Source organism: Anguilla anguilla, chromosome 2 (genome assembly GCF_013347855.1).
Source record: "Anguilla anguilla isolate fAngAng1 chromosome 2, fAngAng1.pri, whole genome shotgun sequence".
Taxonomy (NCBI): Eukaryota; Metazoa; Chordata; class Actinopteri; order Anguilliformes; family Anguillidae; genus Anguilla; species Anguilla anguilla.
Window position 1 is genome coordinate 35,166,716 of NC_049202.1, and position 20,512 is coordinate 35,187,227.

General features: G+C 42.6%; 1 protein-coding gene across 1 annotated transcript; it reads right to left on the bottom strand.

Moving 5' to 3' along the window:
* Nucleotides 1-361: 361 nt before the first annotated feature.
* On the bottom strand, nt 362-19,831 carry LOC118221316 (cell division cycle protein 27 homolog). Its single transcript, XM_035406270.1, has 19 exons — nt 19,666-19,831; nt 18,464-18,539; nt 17,851-17,998; nt 16,885-17,010; nt 16,056-16,153; nt 14,556-14,716; nt 12,431-12,645; nt 11,464-11,575; nt 10,554-10,669; nt 9,465-9,564; nt 7,894-8,101; nt 6,425-6,597; nt 4,976-5,128; nt 4,559-4,767; nt 4,307-4,424; nt 3,276-3,404; nt 2,811-2,885; nt 2,527-2,692; nt 362-2,097 (listed from the first exon to the last, which is right to left on the bottom strand). The coding sequence occupies exons 1-19, from the start codon at nt 19,690-19,692 to the stop codon at nt 2,012-2,014; spliced, it is 2,496 nt and encodes an 831-aa protein (XP_035262161.1). The 5' UTR covers nt 19,693-19,831; the 3' UTR covers nt 362-2,011.
* Between the last annotated feature and the right edge of the window lie 681 nt (nt 19,832-20,512).

Sequence of the window (20,512 nt, forward strand, 5' to 3'; positions counted from 1 at the left end):
TACAAATGTAACTGTTTTTGTCAAGCCGAATGACAACAGACTGCCTGAAGAATCAACTTGGAAGAATGAACTTACTTGAAGGCTTCCTATTTGGAACTGGTCTTTTGAATCATTCTCATACCTTTAACATCCAGTGCTGGTCACATTGGATCAGTCAAGTACTGATCTCAAACTGCAGCCATTTCCAGTTGTGCAAATGAGATAATCAACAGAATATGGTTCATATTTAGGCTATACAACCACCAATGGTGTGTGATTGTTTCCTCATGATGTTTGTATTTGCATAGCTTTGTCATAGCTATTGCTTGGAAATTGCTTCAAATCAAATGTTGAAATAGTTTCAAACAACTGACTTGACAGCTTTGTTCAAAGTATTTTATTCCGTAATTTTTTCACATCCTTAAAATGAGTTGCAAATATATATATATTAACATATACCTTTTCCCTAAGACTGTACAATTTAAAAATAAGACAAGTTACACTTGCACAATGAAAAACATGTTCACCACACTCATTCTGCAGACACTGTAAGCAATTTGACTGATTGTTGCTTTCTTTTTCAGAGGCAGATTTCAGCTTCACCACGTTCAACTAAATATCATCTTGCTCTAAAACAGGGCATGTTTTCAACACTGCAAGTTCATTTACATTGATAGAGAAATATCACAACTTTGGCAAATTAATAAACTTCACCGAGTGTAGGATTTGTTAATGGTTTATTGTGCAATAAAAGGCCCTTTTAAATCCTTTAAGTAGTTCTGCAATGATCTTCACTGATGGCATTCACTGTTAAGTTTACCTCTCACAAGAAACCAATGTAGAGACACAATTTAATGCTATAAATGTATGAAAAGATAAACTTGTTTTGATTGTATTTGTTTGAAAAGTATTTCTGGAGCTCCCTGAATCTCGGGCAAAGGAACCAATATAGTCACCACCATCAAGTTCCCAAACAACTACTGGAACCAAAAAAAAAAAGGAAACAAGGATTTGGAATGATGTCTCCAATACACAAGGTACATTTCAGAGCCCTTGTGCAACCATCTCCAGTAAGGTGCCAATGTGCCCAGCATCAAAGCAAACCACTTTTCATGAGAAACACTGAGTACGCACCCCTGCATATTATTTATCAATGACCTAGATGGTGACTAACGTAGTTTCCATATTCATGTAAAATATGTAAATCCATTAATATACAAAATGAACTGGCTATAATGGAGGGTTTCCACTCACCATTATAGGTGGATTACATATGAAATAGTAATGCATTGTGAACACGTGTACAAAAGACTTATTGCAACTAGTGATCAGTCTGAAATGGAATAAACAAGGTCCTATTAACAGAATTTGATGACTACAATATTAAGATGGCCAACAGTAGTTATAGAAACCATGGGTGCAAAGTGCTGACAGACGCATGTATGCTTCTGCAGCCCTCACATTGCCCGAATGCTATTCTACGTCACAAAAATGGATGAAGACAACTGCTTCATTTGTGAGCATTCAGAACAAAAATGAGAGGGTTATTTTCCTATATTCAACTTTATTCAATTTAAACAAATAAAAAAAAAATGCAAACAAATACTTGGGACATTAATGAACGGCTTTTTTTCTTAATGAGCAAGGAAATAAAAGTCAGTATTCCGAAAGTATGGATGCAGGTGGTGCCCCTCAGCAAGGCCGAAAACATCCCTCCCAATAGTGAGGCATCGACAGACTGGAGATTGTGGCACACTTCCTTCTTGAGAGGATTTGTTGCCATCTGTGCTACAGTACACAGGTCAGAGTGACAGGAATGGGAACAAAGGGGCTTTCACTGTGACAGGAGCCTGGTGTTCACTAAGGCATAGTGGAGGGTGGTGAAGATAAACAAAACGAGTGGATGGTACAAAAAGAAGCTAGAGTTAAAGAGGTACAGTATTAGCAGCAGTTTGTTCTCTCGTTTCTTTTTTTCCCCCCCTTTCAGAACAGGACTGGAGTGCGCGATTCCACGTGGGCACCGGGGCTGGGGTTAAAAGACCTCGTCGCTCTCGGCGGTGTGGAGCTGTGTGTCATCGGCGTCCGTCATGCTGCTCTCCTGCGACTCCTCTGCCTCTGCTGTGCGGGCGACATGACGCACATCACTGTCACAGCAGTCTGGCACGTTCAGGCTACACAAGCTAAGCTTCACTGCTCAACTTCTACATTACATTACATTACATTACATTACAGGCATTTAGCAGACGCTCTTATCCAGAGCGACTTACACAACCTTTTTTTTTTTTTTTTTTTACATAGCATTACATTGCATCCATTTATACAGCTGGATGTATACTGAAGCAATGCAGGTTAAGTACCTTGCTCAAGGGCACAACGGCAGTGTCCTACCCGGGAATTGAACCTGAGACCTTCAGGTTACAAGTCCAGCTCCTTACCCATTACACTACACTGCCGCCCCGCCCGAAGGAGCTTCAAACAACACAACACACAACACATTTCTACTGTTCATAAATGATGGTTGCCAACATAGTCAAGAGTGCCAAATACCTGAATCATAATGGTAGACATCAGGAGTGACTGGCTCCTCGTCATCAGGGAGGTATCGCTTATCTATGGCCTCTTTAATCTGATTGTTTGCCCCCTTGGGATCCAGGTCCATGGCCCAGGAGAAATTCATTAATGCTAAGTGCGTCTGACCCAGTTTCTTATACACCTGAAGAACAACGTTATGAAGATTATTAGCAACAGCTAATGACACATTCCTTTGATAACAGTATATGGGAAACCAGAATAGCGTGATCATCTTTTCTTAAAAGTATTTCAAAACATACCTTCCCTATTAAAAAGTAAACAAGGGACTCTTTGGGCACTATTTGTTTCAGTTCTTCAAGTTCTTGAAGAGCAGCCTGTAGAGAAACATTTTAGTGTTAGGGCACATTTTCTTTTAACCAAAGTAACAAAGGACTACTCCAATATAATAAATTTGTGTTACAATAGGCATTTATCTAGTAACATGAAAGCACTGCCTTTTTCAAGCCATGACCATGTTTTCATGAGACACTTGACAATGTCCCTCAAACACTGAGTAAAAGAATGACACAAAATGACTTCAAGAGAAAGTTATGGAGTTTAGAGCAAAATCACTATTTTGACCAGTAGCCTGGCACAAGCAGTATTCTGTTAATTGAATTCCATGTAACAGAAGTTGTTCTGTGCATTAAATAATAATGAACTAACCATCACCTCTACCATTTATGTTTCTGGGAAATTAACTGTGACCCAACTGGAGGACTGACCTTGTATTTCTCATTAGCAAACAGGATAGAGGCCCTGTGAAATTTGCATAGCGGGTTCTTGGGGTCAATACTGATGGCTTTGTTGAGAGTTTCTAATGCGTGGTCAGACTTCTTCAGTGCATGCTGCACCTGTGGAGAAAGAAAATGTCACTGTAAAAAATAAAGCAGCCCTTTACCAGCCTCATGATCGCAACAAGGAGATATGCGTCAACACAAAACCTAGTCAGAAAGCCTTGTGTTCTTCACAGTACACAAAGCCAGAGCTCCGGAGTGCGACCATTTTACTGGCATATGCGTGTAAAAACCTGCTTAGTGCCACTAAACATTTACAATGGTCGCAGCAGTGCAGCTGGAATCTAGCTGGCCTGATCGACATTTGATTTATGTCGCTGCTGTTTGTGTTCGGCGAGATTGGCAACATTTTCTGCGCAAAGATTTGTAGTAGCGGAGGGTCGGCTCTGAGTGGCTCTTTTAGGTGAACGCTGGGAGCCAGCTCACATCTAAAGGGCTGATTTTATTATTATTTTTTGTAATCCTACGATGTCTGACTCCAGTGCTAACGGTAACCTAATAAACTATACCATTGAAATAATAAAACAATAATGCCACTGAAAGGGGTAACCTATTGCTCATTCCTGAGTGAACCACAAATGCATTGTCTTGTCAGAGTACTCCTCTTCAGCTTTCCACATGATGCACCCTTGCTTCAATGAGCTGCTGTCTTTTGCAAACTGCTTAATTTTGTCCTGGTCCTTGTTTATGTCAAAAGCGGTAGTCTTTCTTATGTTGTACTCTTCAGCAACAGCTGTTAAGTTCACTCACGTGTACTTAGTTCACTCATATTATTTCAAGTTTTGTGAACATCATTTTGTATCCATTTTATACTTCCAGTTTCATATCCTTCACGGATCTCTGAGTTTCCGTCGCCTGAGGTTCTACTGCATCGTAAATTAAGGTCAAAAAAACATCTGCATTTCTTCAGGTGATAAAAACGTGACTTGGTCACCAAGATTTTCCAATCAGTTACTCACCACTCCGATGTGACAGAGGAGGACGGAGCTCTGTGGGTGGATGCTGAGCGCTTTTTTGAAGTGTATTTCTGCCAAGTTGAACTTCTCCTGCTTGTAGTAGATCATACCTAAACCATACCTGGCAATGCAAAATGAGGAGAGGGAAAGGTCTGGGTTCACATATGGAACACTGTTGCCCCTGGCATTAGTAGTACACGGCAAAGGTGCACTTCCTGTGTCCATCGCCAGAGGCGGTTGGGGCCTTGCTCTTACCATGCGTTGTAGTGTCTCGTGTTGACGCGGATAGCGTTCCGGAAGCAGGCCAAGGCCTTCTCCAGCTCCTCCGTCAGCACAAACTCGTGCCCCAGCAGCGTGTAGGCATAGGCGAAGCTCGGGTCCACTTGAATGGCCCTCTGGAAGAACTTGATGGCTATGTCATGCTCCCGCTGCAAGCTGAAGCAGTTTCCAGCGACGCACCAGGCCTGTTTTGATAGAGAAGCGATGGGATATCAAGGGAAACTGTCCGTCGCATTTAAAACAGAAAATACGCTGCAAGGCACTATACCCTAAAAACAGGTTATGATACATCCAGTAAGAAGTCCATTAGTGGTCTACCATGGTGTCCATTAAAGTTTAAAGGTAAAACATTCACATCCTTTAATCCCCTTGAAATAAAAGCTGACTGGTTACCTCCGGTGAGTTCTTGTCCATGTCGGTGAGGTCTTTAGACAGGGCTGTGAGGGCCACGTCTTTCTGGAGGTGCCACAGGGTGGTGGAGTAGATCGCCATGCCCTCTACCCGGTAGCTCTCGATGCGACGCACCTCGGAGAATACGCGTTCTGCCTGCAGGGACAACGGGACCAATCAGCTCTCACTGCAGCCAGAGCCAAAGCTCACAATGTTATCTAAACATTCTGGAATCAGAAGAATACATTTCTCCTGACTTCATTCAATTTAGTTCAGTTTTGTACAGCAGATAGCAAACAGCGGTAGTATACAACATGCGTGCACATGCCCGCGTACATGCACGTTCTCACACACATGCACGCACACACACAAAATGCAAAGAGATGGAGAAGACCATGGAGATCATGTTTCTTGCATAAATTATATGACATTAACATTGTATCAGTTAGATGTGGGACCATTTAGTGAGCTGCCAAAATATAGTGAACTTCCTAGAGCATGTACACACAATGAACAAGCTGTGTCAGATCTCCAGCTCTGATTTAGAAACTTAAAGGTGTAGTGTGTAAGTTCTTTGGTTACATTTCATTCACATTCCAACAATAAATTATAAGCTGTAATAAAAATGCAGTTTCTCCAACTGCCCCAGGCTCTGAAATCAGCCACTCTAAAATTTCACCGCACCAGAATGTTAACAACCAATCAGGACAGCTCTATGCAATGAGGGCAATCAGGACAACTCACAGCCTGTCAATCATGTTGCACGTTTACAGCCATGTCAGAGCTACACGATTAATAAGAATAAAATACAGTATCTGTTATTTTACTCAAGACTCCTAAGATCTATTTCATGAATACTAATGAATTTGCTTTTTTTACATTTTTTTTTTAAATTTACATGCATTTAATCACAGATCTAAGCAAATGGATAGCAACTCATGGCAGTATACTGATCTTCAACTTTAATGCTCGCTGAACCCTCCCCCTCCTCTCCATGACTTTGCTCAAGGACAACGTCGGTGACATCCACTGGCTCATCAGATACCCAGCTGTGCAGCCTTCTGGCCTCATTACGCCCCTGCACAATTCTCATATTCACATGTACCTGTCCTACGGATCCCAGCTCCTCTCTTCTCTTAACAGCAATCTCTCCTTTCCCTGATCTTTTCCCTCTTTAAACCACCCCCGCTCCCCTTTCCTTCAGCCATTTTCCTGACAGCTCACAGGCCATCCCCACACTTCCCCAACAGTAAACAAAACGCCAAACGCTCTCCCGCTCTTCTTCCCCTTTTTACGAGCTCAAACGCACCTCCCGAAGCCAAGTGACGCAAGAGGGCCCTCGCGCTCTGTAACTTGTAGGGTCCTTCCCCTGACGGACGGACGGACGGACGGCCCGGTCGGACACCGCGCGCCGATGGCGGCGTGCGTCACTCCCGGCGCGTTCCTTCCTACCTGCATGTACTCGGCCAGCTCAAAGTGCGCTCTCCCGATCTGGCCCAGCACCCAGCCCGTGTTGTAGTGGTGAGAAGGCAGCTGGCTCAGGATGCCGATCGCTTCCTTGCAGTTGTAGGAGCAAAGTGCCAGGTAGCCCTTCCCCATGTCCCGCATCAGGCTCATCAGCCCGTCTGCAACGGAGGCGCAGGCACTTCCATCACAGGAGTCCTGTGCAGTTCCGCTATTCAACTGCCATTAGCTTACAGTACTACTCTAAACCGACCAATTTTTGTACGTACGGTTTATTTGATGGGGACATATACAAATACACAAAAATTCAGATGTATTACACCATTGTGTTTGTAGCGTATGCTAATTTCCAACAAAAAAGTAAGAAAATCTTACAATTATAGGGTTCCATTTGTGCCAAAAATGTGTTAATATGGGGAAACTATTAACTTATTGCTAAAAATACAAACAAAAAAAAAAAACCACATTTAACATCTGAAGCTACTCATTTAAATATGCCAAAGATGATGCAAAATGAAACGCTGCCATGATGTGAGACTTGAAAACGCTAAAGCTCGGTAACTCAAATTTATAGAATCTACAGAGAAAACCCTACTAGCCCTTAGCTTTTAATACACTCCTTCATATTACACATTACTTATCTACATTAAGACTAACATTACAATTTCTTGGACCTGTGCATTGTTTGGTAACACAGGAAAGCAAAGGAGCACTTGAACCACCAGAAAGTGGTGCTCAAGCAGCAAAGCCTTTTTTTTCCCCTCTGAATCACTTCATGAACAAGCAGTCCACAATGACTGCCCGCGACTTGTGCACATTTGCTAGGGAATTCATTTTGAAATTCCACCTGTTCCTCTTTGGGAACACACTCAAAATTGATTCTCCCGTCTGCTGGGGTTTCATATTGGTCCCAGTATAAACACTGATTATTAACAAGAACGCATGTACCTGCTGTACACATGCAAAAGACAATTAAATCTGCCAAATCTATTCTGTAATGGCCCTCTTAGTGGAAATTATGGCTGGGCAATAAACCATACTGATGATTATAAAATGTCTTTTTTTTTTTTTTATGGTAATAACAATCATCACCGCCATGCAGAGCATTGGCTTTCTTCTGTCTTTTTTCTTCTTCTTCTTTAATCATACCTGATGCGGTAGAAAACATCCAAACCTCAAAGGCTGTATGAAATGCTTTTGGGAGGGGGAGGGGGGGGGAGGAACATCATATCTGTTGGGTGTTGATAAGACAGCCAATCAGCAGCAGGATTGTACAGCTTCCACGTACAATCATGGATCATGTGATTTTTTTTTTTTTTTTTTTTTTTCTTGAGCGGATGTCATAGCGACACCCAATAGACAGCAGTGGCATTGTTTTTCCCCCAGAAGCATTTCACACACGCTCTAAAGTTTCACTGTTTACTACCACACCAGGAAGTGTGTAAGGCCACACCCACCTGCAGCAGCTTTCTGTAGAGTGAAGGCCTGCAGCTGAGGTGCAGCCATGTTCCCCTTCCCGTCAGACATGATGGAGGAGTCCAGCTTCAGGAGCTCAATGCTGTCGTTCATATTGGAGGGAGTCATGCCACCTTTACTGGTTTTCGTCTTCGTTTTGCGGTTTGGGATTTTGGTGGGGAACTTCATTTTCAATTTCTTGCTGTTCTCCTGTTGTGGGAAGCAGATGTTAGCTTCGCTGCAAGCACGGATATTCAAATATCTCTTGCTTGTAAAAAGCCTCTCACGTCTGCAAATTCGGGGAAATGGAATATTCAAATACGTAAACTGGAATATTAACAAATGATTTTGCCAATAAAATCCATGCATGTTTGACAAAACAAGGACGCCAGGGCTGGTCTGTATACTTAAGACTGACAGGTAGGAGTTACTAATCATTTCATATTTCTTAGTTTGGTACTGGAAAACTAGCAAACAAGACTTGAACAAGAAAGTACAGTGCACAGCAATGGCCACCTAAAAGCTTGTTTAAGTACGAATAAACACCAATGCCTGACATGGAATGTGTATGTTTGCACACAAAAAAATGCCCACTGCAGTCTAGACAAAATGTATTTAAGTTTAAACCAAGTGATCTATTTGCCCAAATGCATTGCATTTGTGTTTTTAAGGAGGTCCCACTCATTTTTATATTAGGAATTGTGACTGCAGACTGGAGGTCTGGCTATCTGCTTTTTATTTTTCTTTCATTTACCCTTATTTTCCAACAGAGGATGCTATCTTTTCATGTGAACACTCTGTGTGTGTGTGTGTGTGTGTGTGTGTGTGTGTAACAAACATCTGTTTAGGCCCACAAAAGGGTTGAGCTTTAATTCTCTGTAAATCAGCAGGATTATCGCCTCCAAGCTAAAGGAGCCTTGTGTATGTTTTGTATACAGTCGTGCACACTTAACAGACTTCAGAAATACACATGCACTTTCTGTAGCATCCCACAGTAATGTTTAAGGTTATAGATGGGGGTAGAGGCAATTTAAGGTCTGGTGTCACTTCTAGGCTGTGTAAGTGATGAGACTCCTCAGGTATTTCAAAACTGATTTGTAAAATGATGCGTTTGGCATGTGGTCTGGTACTGGCAGCGACTGATTTTCCAAAATCTGCCCATAACTGCCAATTGTTACCCAACCATAAGTTATACTAGTCTTGCACATCTGGAATACAAATTCAACATAATGGGTACATTGCATACCTCGCAAGCAAGAACAGTGAAGTCCTCCTGTTTATTCCCTCCGGTGGAATACCAAGCCATATGCTACTTCAACTAGGTTGGCAGTAGGGGAGGGACATTTTACGATTTTCTCCAAAACGATTACAAGCGGATTTGTCCTTGCGTTCACTCGGGTACTATTTTTAATTTGTTTCTTTTTTGTGCCTGAATCCTGTTTTACAGTGACAGACCCATTAAAAGGCATTGCGAAGCATTTTCTCATTACATCTTTTCCCAAAAGTTCAAGTGTGCTAGCGAGCACTGGTTGGCTCCAGCAAACGGCCCCATGCCCAGCTGACGGGCAGTTACCTTGGCAGTGGAGCTGGCGCTGGTGAACAGTCTGGAGCTCCTCCTCGGCTGCACGTTTGGGGGCGCAGCGATGGTTGGGCTCAGCACTTGAGGCGTTGTACTTCACAGGGAGAACGAGAAAAAAAAAAACGACATCTTTCATTTGTTTCAACGTCTTCATACACACTTGAGAGCCTGCCACAACTTCTCTACACTAGAGTTTGCCTTTTTTTTTTGTTGCAACGACACACTTCTGATTATAAAAGAATTCCACGGCACACCAAGATCCCATTAACTACCAAAACGTCACAAAATGCCACACGTGCAATAGTGGTGGAATGTGCACATTTTCCAAGGCACGCCTGGTAACCTGAGGGCACGCTAATGAGCCACTCCACACCGGTTGAAAAACAACAGGTTCCCCTGCAGCTCAGCAGTGAGGCACTTTTCAGGAAAAAAGTGCAAAACATGCAAAAATAAATAAATAAATAAAAATAAGCAGACCCATGGTGTCAAAGATAAGAGTGAGAAAACTAACTGAAAGAAGACAGAACACCATAAGTTTGACTTTGCTGTTCATATCGATGAGGTGTCAAATTTCCAATTTCCTCCCATGGAAGATCTACTTTGATATTTTCCACTAAAATGGAGAGCCAAGCAGAAATTAGCAGCTCATTCAATTAATAAATAAATAAATTCTAAATGAACAACAAGGTTGCAACAGTCTGTTCCCATTAATAATATGCATTTTGAACAATCCATTCATTTTCATTTGACCAATTTTACAAACTTCTATGAGCCCATCTCAGCCGACCTCTAATGCTTTGTGTGCTTGGGCTTGATCCAATTCCTTAGACATACTTTTGTTCAGATTCACATTTTCAAGCATTTAGAAGGAAGCAGGAGGCTTCCCGCAGGCACGCGCACACACACAGGCACACAGAGTCACGCAGACGCACAAAGATTCATGCACGCACGCACACACAGGCACACAGACTAGCAGTGCTTTAGGGCACAGCTAATGGGGATCCTAACAAATAAACAAACAAAACACAGGCACACACACAGGCACACACACAGGCACGCAGATGCATGCACACACGCACACACCTGGTTTGTGGGGAAGTGCTCTGCGTCTGGTTAAAAGGTATTGGGAGAACCTCTCTGCTGTTCCCACTTTGTGCGAACACCGACTTTGTTCCAGCTTGGCTTATTCGGGCTAGAGACTGCAATGAAAGACGGACACAAAAGTTTTTTTTTTTTTTAAAAGGCAACCTGTAATTTACTGAGCATTTTACGCATGAGGTAATTAGGCCATTGTTATTTAAATCATTTGCTTTGTTTAGTACCCAGTACTAAAAAGTTCTGCCGACTGACAATGCATCGAGCGGTCTGTGACCATCATGAGGGATCGGTGATCTCTACTCCAAGAGCCAACTTTTTCTACAATTAAAAATAAAAATAATCACATTTATATAGGTACTAAACAAAGTAAATAGAGCCTTAAGTACAGTGCGTTATCACGAGGTGCTGGTTTAGCAAGATACAAATCAAACAACGTGAAGGCCACCAATAGCAACAGCATTTCGTGCATTGTGGTGGTCAGATAATTTTTCAGAAAGCTGTATGGAGTGTTGTCAGTCATCCCATTGAAATTTATTTGATTTTGTGGGATTTATGTTATGCAGCACCACAGCTAATAATTACCAGTGGAAACACTAAAGCCTAATAATAGCATACAATAAAACCTTTCACTGACTAGGCTAGGCTATCAATCAAAACTGCAAACCCCCCCCAAACCCCCCCCCAAATCCCCCCTCCCCCCCCCCCCCCCCCCCCCCCCCCCCCGGCCGAAACAATCGCCCATCCCTGAGGGTCATAATTGTCCGATCTTAACAAATAAAGGATCTCCCCAACCCTAATACCCAGAGGGATGTACAACTTGCAAAGCTCATCTTTCACATAGGATTCTATATATACATAGCTGCACATTTACAGGTGCACGTTGGAATATAATTACTTTCTTTGGTGGGACTCCAGGAGGGGGTGGATCCATGACGGAGCCCGTGTTGGTGAAGTTCTGCAGGTATGACGAGTCTCCCGGACTTGGTTCCAGTGGCAAGATTCCAAAACTGTAGTCAAAACAGAGGAAGCTGCCTGAAAATGACCAGGCTTACGTGCAAACATCTCCAGTCGCTGGCTTGTTACTACATATGTGTTAGGCTGAATATATTTAGAAAGACATGATCAGTTATCAATTTTCTAGGACTTGGCTGAAGTAGGGTACATCAAATCCAAATACTTTATGTTAACATTGTAGGCTCCTGCAGACTTACCAACCTTTCCCAAGGTGACACATCCATGACACAACCCAAGAAATCTTTCGTTTCAGTTGTGTTTAAATAGGTGTACTGTACATGGATCCATTTAAAAATCCACAGAATCTACCATTGTGTTTGGACGCACGTGCCAAGGATTATGGCCGGCCCATGACGAACCAAATTAACAATCCAGAATGTAGGATGGGGTGAATGCTTCCCGAAAGCTTCCTCACGCCAACAAACATTCCTTTAACCAAACAGCTCAATCAGATGGGTCAAATATTTCTCCTTTCAAATTTAGTGCATCACAATGTCCTCTTACAGTCCATATAAAATCAATACACCGCTGCTTCTTATACTTTTAAATTTTGGAACCCAATTTAGAAATACTTCTTAATATCGGGACCCCCAAATACTAAACCTTTCAGGGGCTCATCAAATACACATACTAGAGTAGCCTAGTGGAGACCCCTCATTCCGGGACCCACATCATACACTCCCCCATGGCCCATTTTGCGTTCCCGAACCCATAGTTTATGAAACACTGCGTTAGGCTACATTGAGTCAGCCCACCGATGGACAGAACTCAAGCCACGACACGCACAAGCACAGGCTTTTACACAAGAAAGCTAACTTTGTGTGAAAAGGTGAAGCTCTCACGCATACCTAGGAGTGAGTGGACTGAGGGCTGCCGGTCCCCCAAGTAGACTACGCCCACTTTTTGGTTTGTTTGGCGCTTGTTTGGATAGTAGAGAGCTTCCAGTCCCGTGGGGCACAGAATCGGGGGATATTACAGACGAGTCGATGTAGGATACAGAGGAATCCGTGTTCAAAGAAGAAAACTTGGAATTTGAAGATTCTAGGTTGAGTCTATTTAATTCCTGGAGAAAAACAGAGAGAAGAAATTTAGAAAAGGGTTGATCTCTAAAGATTACATGCAACAAAGCCAACATTTAAGGTAGCCAAAGTCAACAAGACTGCCTTTCTACACAACAATGTTGATGAGCACGGATCATAATATATGACATAACATAACATAACAAAACACGCCTGAGCATAGCCAGTCAGTGTAGACATACACTGGTTTGACAGTCATTTCAATGTGTAATGGGCACACTGATCTACAGCTCAATTTTATTGATTGTCATTTTGTTCAGAAACTGAAACTAGCCATGCTACTTAAGAGAATTACATTGAGCTTTGATCTGGTCGCTTGGCTCGGTATGCTCACATTCCAGATGCTTAAAACACATCACTATACTGAGGTAACCAACAATTATTTTCTGTCATAATAATTTAAAATAATACTGCTGCTTTGTAGAGAACCTAGGTCACATTTTGCAGCATACTCTGTAGATGGAGGAGGAACTTCCTCTAAACTTCCTTTCCTTTTCCACTGAAAACTGTACACATGTTGGTTGTAGAGCTGCAATATCTATGTGAAATCGCAATGTCTCACCAGTGGGGCCACCAGACTGTCCCCCCTTGTTTTTATGTATTGTACCTCCACCAGCTAGAGGTCACGACAGCATCTTTCTCAAAACATTATCCCACTTGCACCACTTCAATAATCTAAGTTGATAAATTGCCACTAATTAAGCACAGATGATGATTGACAGAAATGTTTATAAGCCTTAAATTCAATTTGATTGCTTACTACTGTGGTGGACACGCTACAGTATTTTTAAACATTTTACAGGGGCCTGACAGGTTTTTTCAGAAGCAGTGGGAAATGGCAACATTACAAATGAGAGCAGTTATATATGTAACTTGCACAAAAAAAGTAAAAAAAAAAAATAATAATTAAACAATTTTATATATGATTGAACTAATCATAGTCTTAAATCAAGACTTTAAGTAGAGCCACGGGTATTAGTGTTGGGCTAAAACAAAAACCTGCAGCCACACTGGTCCTCTGCAGATGAGATTGGACACCCGCGTTTTATATAGAAGCACTTCTTTTTACTGTAGTGATACTCAGTCCTGTTCCAGAAGAACCAGTCTGCTGGTGTTTGTTTTTTCCTTAAGATCAGCAACCGATTCAGACCCAATCAACCTGATGACTGGAGTTAAATGTGTCATCAACTACTTTAACTGATCAATTGCTATGCAACTCAAGTTCTGAGTAATAATGAAAGCCAGCAGACCCTGTGGCTTGCCAGGACCAGGAGTGAGGAATGCAGATACAAAGGTATGCTTTTCATAGCATTTAAACGTCCATCTTTTTCCATCATTTTCCTTCCTGACTCTCCCCATATTAGATCAACTAATTGCTTTTATAAATTTCTCAATCAAAAACACTTTACAGTTAATCACTTGACTATGCCATTGGAATGCCTATGCAGACCCCTAAAGGATCAATTGCGAGGCATCAATTGTAAGGCGCTTTGGATAAAAGCGCTATATAAATGCAGTCCATTTACCATTTACCAAAGGATAATCATTGAAATACAGGTTTAAATCTCTGCAGGTCACATGGTAGAGACAAACTGGCGGCCACGTTACTCATCATATATTTACAGTTGACTATGACCTCAAAATGACCCGGTCCCAGTCTGCTTGGCAGTTCTAGAAATTCTCATTCAGTCATAGAACTGCTACAAAAATCTCATGACGGACAACACCGTATCATTCAATCAATCCCCAAAGACCAAACTGCAAGCCAACAGAGTCTTAGGAAACCTTGGCTCTGCAGAAAGATGGCCACCTTTACTGTCCTGGACCTAGTCTGAAATGCGACCGTGTTGAATGTGGAAAGGCGGCACGAGGGCAGGGAGCCGACGGGACGTACTAAAGTGTCTTGCGGGGTCTCCATCAGGACCGTGTCCATCGGTCTGTGGGCCACGCTGTGGCTGGAGGTGTGGGTGAGGACTCCGCCCGTGGGCTGGCTGCTGCCGCTGAAGTTCTGCAGGGACGTCAGCTTGAACATCTGATCGGGGTCCGGCTTCTCACCTGCGCACACCGAGAGCAGCGCGGATCAGACCGGACACATCAAAAGCAAGAGTGCCTAGCGTCTGTTTTTTGGCGTGTCTAACCGGCCACATCAAAAGCAAGAGTGCCTAGCGTCTGTATTTTGCCGCGTGCCTGACCAGCCACATCAAAAGTAAGAGTGCCTAGCATCTGTTTTTTGGTGCGTGTCTGACTGGCCACATCAAAAGTAAGAGTGCCTAGCATCTGTTTTTTGGTGTGTATCCGACTGGCCATCAAAAGTAAGAGTGCCTAGCATCTGTTTTTTTGGTGTGTATCCGACTGGCCATCAAAAGTAAGAGGACCTAGTGTCATTTTTTTGGAAGGTTTAGTTTTTTTTTTTTTTTAAATGCTGTGAAGAAACAGCTTGAGGATTTTGCCGCTATTTGCGCCTTTGAGGTGAGTCGGCTTGTGCCAACCGTTCATTCACCCTTTGGGGCGATCTGAATTCATCACACTACCTGACAGGAAGTCACAAATGACCTCATCTTCCGTGCTCCCAGCTACACAAGGCTTACGCACATCCTCACCTCAGCTACGCTACTTAAATCCTAAATGGGTGGGACAAGCAGAGTTGCAGTGAATGCAATGAAATTAGTTTTTACCAACCCACACTCACAGAAGGAAAATGTGAATTTGCCCAGAGTTTCCATATTATTACGGTTTCATTTATTTAAAATAAGCAAAAACCTTATTCAGTGCAAGAAAGCATGGGTGATTTAGCCGGCAGTACATATACATTTCCTTTCCCCATCTTGATTGAACAAATCTCCAAATGAAAATATGGCTTGCAAGAAACAACAGACCCAGGCACACAATTAAATATACATCTTAGAAGCTGCATTTTCATTTGGGCATTGAAGATACGGAAACAACACAAAAACATGCAGCCTTCACTTACATTTCCAGCTCAGGAGTGTGTGGCTGATCATGAAATTTAAATGAAGAAAGTGTTGTCTTTCACTGCTTGCATTGATTTTATCTAATTAAGGCAGTTAAAATGTTTTATGTGACTTACTGTATGAGACAAAAAGGAATTGCCCTTCACTGGTCACCAAAGGTGTTACATTTGCAAACATAATCCAGCAAATGAAACATTTTGAGTACTGAGTCTCCACTATTATGTTCATGGAAGTCATTGTAGAGATTTAACAGCGCGCACGTAAGAGGTCGGCAGAATTAAGTATATATAATTTTTTTTTTTTTTTTTTTTCTACAAGCGTGGTTAATTCTGTTGGGAGCAATATAGTGACGACAAAGTGGGAATGAGGCAAAACCAACTGGCATTTTAAATGAGCAAGAAAAGAACTCGTGCATGACTCACCTATTTGACACAGAGACTCAAAGGGGGACCAGAGGAAAGGATTCAAACTCAGGCTCTTTTGGTAACATTCGGAACCTTTGGCTAATCGGTCCGTTTTGCTGTTTAAAAAGGGTAAAAATAAACAAATAAATAAATAAATAAAAAACAAACGCCATATTAACACTGTTTAAGAAGCACATAGCCACACTGCAAACATAACAGATATTTTCTCAAACACGTCCTTCTGCCATTATGACGTCAGAAAGGCAGCGGCTGAAAAAGGGTACCGCTAACAGCCGTTATTATATGTGGCCTGAGATTAATCAATGGCGATTTAATCACTAGCGCTTCCAGACGTTGAGACTTTTACATCTCAGCACAGTGCCTTTTCTTCGGTGCCTGGTCATTAATCGGAGGGCTGCGTTGCGGGCCTGCAATGCAGATGCCAAATGCAGTCCAAACTTCTCCGCACCTCTCGAATCAGATTCCATTTGGGGGAAGCAGCTAATGCAGAACGCTGCATCCTGTCACTCATTTAGGATCGCGGAGCCCCGAGGGCCCTGGCGCATGGTATGCAGAATTCGCATCGCGGATAGCGACGGGCTAGGAGACGCCTCCGCTCCTCCTCTGCTCCTCCTCTGCATCCCAAGGACTGGAGCACACTGCAATGCGCTGTAATAACTCTGAGTGATCTATCACCGCTTGACCTTAATTCCACATCAAAGTCAGGACCTGAGTGCTTCCCCCCCCCCCCCCCCCATCCTCATAACTCGTCTAGCCCAATCCCCCCCCCCCCGCCTCGGTTGTGTGAAAACAAAATCGGCAAGGCCGCGCGCGGTGGGGTCCGTACCAGTAGATCTGGCCCAGCAGAGCCAGGGTGAAGCACGCCGAGTCCCCGAATTCGGTGACGATGTCGTCCTGGCTCTTCTGCTTGTTCAGCACGCCTCCTGTTAAGATCTGCTCCCCTTCCGCGAGCCTGAGGAGTGCAGGGGGGAAGAAATGAATGACTGTTCGGTGTTCGGGGGGAAGGTGGGAGGGGTGGGGTTTGGTGGGAGAATGAAAATCCTTCCTGAGTAAATGAACCCAAAACGAACCCCCACCAAATGTATCAGCGTACTACAATTAAGTGATCCTGGCAAAGGAAATAAACCAAGAAAATAATTCATTTCTGAACATGCACTTATTCCAGTTTGATTTCGGTTTAATGCTCACTTTTTCCACCACTCTCATCTTCCAACTATCACTTTGGTTACGAAATCTGTACACAATGCACCAACTGCACACTCCTGAATAGAGCATTCAGGCTCAGATGCACCCCTAGGTCGGGTGATAGGACTGGACAATAAACCATCTCGAAACTAATGAAAAAATAAATAAAGATACATTTTTAGTGTAATAATAATCAACGCGACCTTCGGTTTTTGTTTTTTTTTCTTTAATCACCCCTGATGTGGTAGTCATCCAAACTCCATCCAATCTCAAGAAGCCACATGATCACATGGAAGCTGTATAACCTTTCTGTCAATTAGCTGTCTTATCCACACCCAATGGCTATCAGTGACAATGTTTTTTTTTTTTTGGGGGGGGGGGGGGGGGGGGTTCCCCCAAAAGCACTTCATGTAGCCTCTGATGTTTGGATGTTTACAACAGATACGATTAAAGAAAAATAAATAAAAGTAAGCCAATACGCCGCGCGATCGTTATTGAATTTATAAAATATTTGATAATAATCAGTATGGTTTATCGTCAAGCCCCACTATCAGGTACCTCAAAAATTAAATACATATTTTTATTAAAACATTAAAAAATATCCAACCTGCTCAGCTCCACGCAACACTTGGCGAGGAGATATTTGCATTGAGGCGTCGTGCAGCTGTGCCCTTTGAGGAGGAGATACGCTTTGTAAGCCTTTCCTGAGCGGTAGTAGCATGTCGCCAACAGGAAAAGTGCCTCTTCAGAATGCACTATCAAAACAGGGAGAAAGAAACCACTGCCAAACATGACTCAAATAGACCAAGCATATAGGGTGGTATGAATCATTACCGGGACACAGAAATGCAGGACTGCCTCAGATGATTCTGCATGACACCCTGTACATTTCATAACGTCGATTACGTCGACAACTTCCAGATGCGTGGGTCTAAAGCTTCTTGATTCACCTCACGTTATTTGGTTGGCGTGACCGATTTGCAACCTAAATGACTGCGTATCAATAAACAAATAGTTCAACTTTGTAGAGCTTGTTTCCAAATTGAGGTCTCTGATTCAGCGATGACTGAGGCAGATACACACAAAAACGGTACCCCAGATGGTCATTTATGTGTTCCTCTGCCTGTTCGTGCCGCTCTCACTGTGAACTGGACCCTCATAAGGCAGAGGACAACGCAGTGGAAGCCCAGTACAAATGATCCAAAAGCCTCACTCCTTACCTTCAGCATAGAGCCTCTCTGCCAGAAACACTGCATCCCAATAGGCATAGTGGTTAAGTGCATGCCAAACTGCAGCCTGGGAGCAGAAGAAGAAAGCAACATTGTGAACTCACTACAGTCGTGGGGTAAGGCCTGAGCACATTTACCCATAAACATTGTCACCCCGTATGAGGGCTCGATCAGGCTGAAAGATTGGCATCCTGCTTGCCACAGGAGGGAGGGTTTGAAGTGTTCTGTCGCATTTCATCCCGTTCCTATGCCGGCTGTCGAGGGCATTCTTAAATCGCTGTGACACGATACCATAACGACAATGATCTCATTCGCAATACTTTTACAAGCGGTTTCCCACAACACAGGGAAAATCATTCTGCAAAGGAAACGCTTGTATTTACCACCACGAATACAGAATGACTGTGCAACAGTGCGCAGCTTGCCAGCGAGCTCTATTCCCAAGCTGACGTTAGCTGTATAAATTAACGTTAATGAAACTATTGACATGAATACAGAGCAATTTCAAAGGTCCTATGAACTACGAATCAATTTGCTGAATCTATCCAAATGTTCCGAAATACAAAGAGAAAATGAAGTCAATGTAATAGCAGAATTACCATCGTCACCAACTTTGCCAACTGAGATGGTCAACAAGCTAGCTTCTTAGCAAGATATTTAATTACCATGTTACTTACTATTCCATGTTGCATAGTCATCATAAGGAAATCATATTTCGACTCATTGATTGACAACATAGGTGACTTTATGTGACCAATTCAAACAATATTTGAGTGTTTAGGACAATTCAGAACACAGTAATACAGCATAAACCACCTGGCTTGATGCATTGCAAGCGTCAACGCCAACAAGCGCTTCTTAACCTTTGCTAGCTAGCTGACGTTAGCTAGTTGGCTAGCAAGCTACAATAGCAATCTCGTGAGAGCAGACATATTTGCAACTATGTTTAATTTCACGTGTACATTCCGAACCCGCCTTTTCAGACTATGTTCAATACAAATACAAAAATGCATCTCTCCACTCAGATTATTAGCTAGTTAGCCAGGCCTCTGTGTTTGTTTTCAGGCCCCGGTTTATGGTCATTGAGTCCTTCCGGCAGGGAAGTCCGAGTTTCTGGTTGGTGGGTTAATGCTAAGCGCCACTTAAACTGCACATGGGAACACGCCGTTAATCAATGTATTTTTCTGATTTACCTGGACAGGTTCCTGCAGCACCGTCATTCCGCAATCAAACGCCTTCTCTCAACCCTAGCTGGTTCCGTTCTCCTCGGCTCCTCTTCGCCTTGCTTTAATTTTACTGCCTGAAGCGGAGCTCCGAAGATTTAAACACACCGACCGTTACCGACCACGTCGAACTATTCCGGAGATTTCCGATTAACGAGACTGCACACGAAGTGAATCGTAGCCGAACGAAAATGGCCGAATAAAGCACTTGTAGATTAAAATAATATCAAAGTCGAACACATTTTACCGGATGTTCAAAACGAAGTCGATTGGGCGTGTAAACACTTAAATGTTTTTTTGAACGAAGTTTGAGTCAACTTCTATTTCGTTTGACTTTCCACGCGTTGCCTGTGATGTGGGCTGCACTGGCCAATTTCGGAAAGGAAATTACCGTATTCTGTACTGAATATTTTCTCCATTCAAAATACTGTCTACCATCTAACAGCATGAAATTCTTAGAAGTACAGCACAACCGTACACACCATGTATATCAAACGTATGTTGTTTATTAAACTTTGTTAATATTCAAATGTAATTCTAATAATTTCATTATGCAAGTTTTTGTTAATTTTTATTAATGAAAGAAAAATGTTATCTATGCAAATGAGGAGTGTGCATATCTTGCATGAAATTCATCTGTTATTTTGCTTCATGGTATAACAGTGCAAATCATGAGTGTATGGCTTTAACATACACTAATGCCACTGTACATAAGACTGGCTTTTCTCAATTGAACAATTTCTGTATCAATTGTGACTACTTACTGATCACTATTTTGAAATCAGTCAACCACTGTTTACTTTTTTTTGCTGCTGGC

Bases quoted from the DNA above. Each gene is read 5' to 3' on its own strand.
- LOC118221316 (XM_035406270.1), bottom strand. From the start codon at position 19,692: ATGACGGTGCTGCAGGAACCTGTCCAG. The intron at 10,670-11,463 runs GTAATTATATTC...CTTTCATTGCAG, and splicing joins CTGGAGTCCCACCAAAGAAA to TCTCTAGCCCGAATAAGCCA. The intron at 9,565-10,553 runs GTGTGTGCGTGT...CTCCCTGTGAAG, and splicing joins AGCACTTCCCCACAAACCAG to TACAACGCCTCAAGTGCTGA.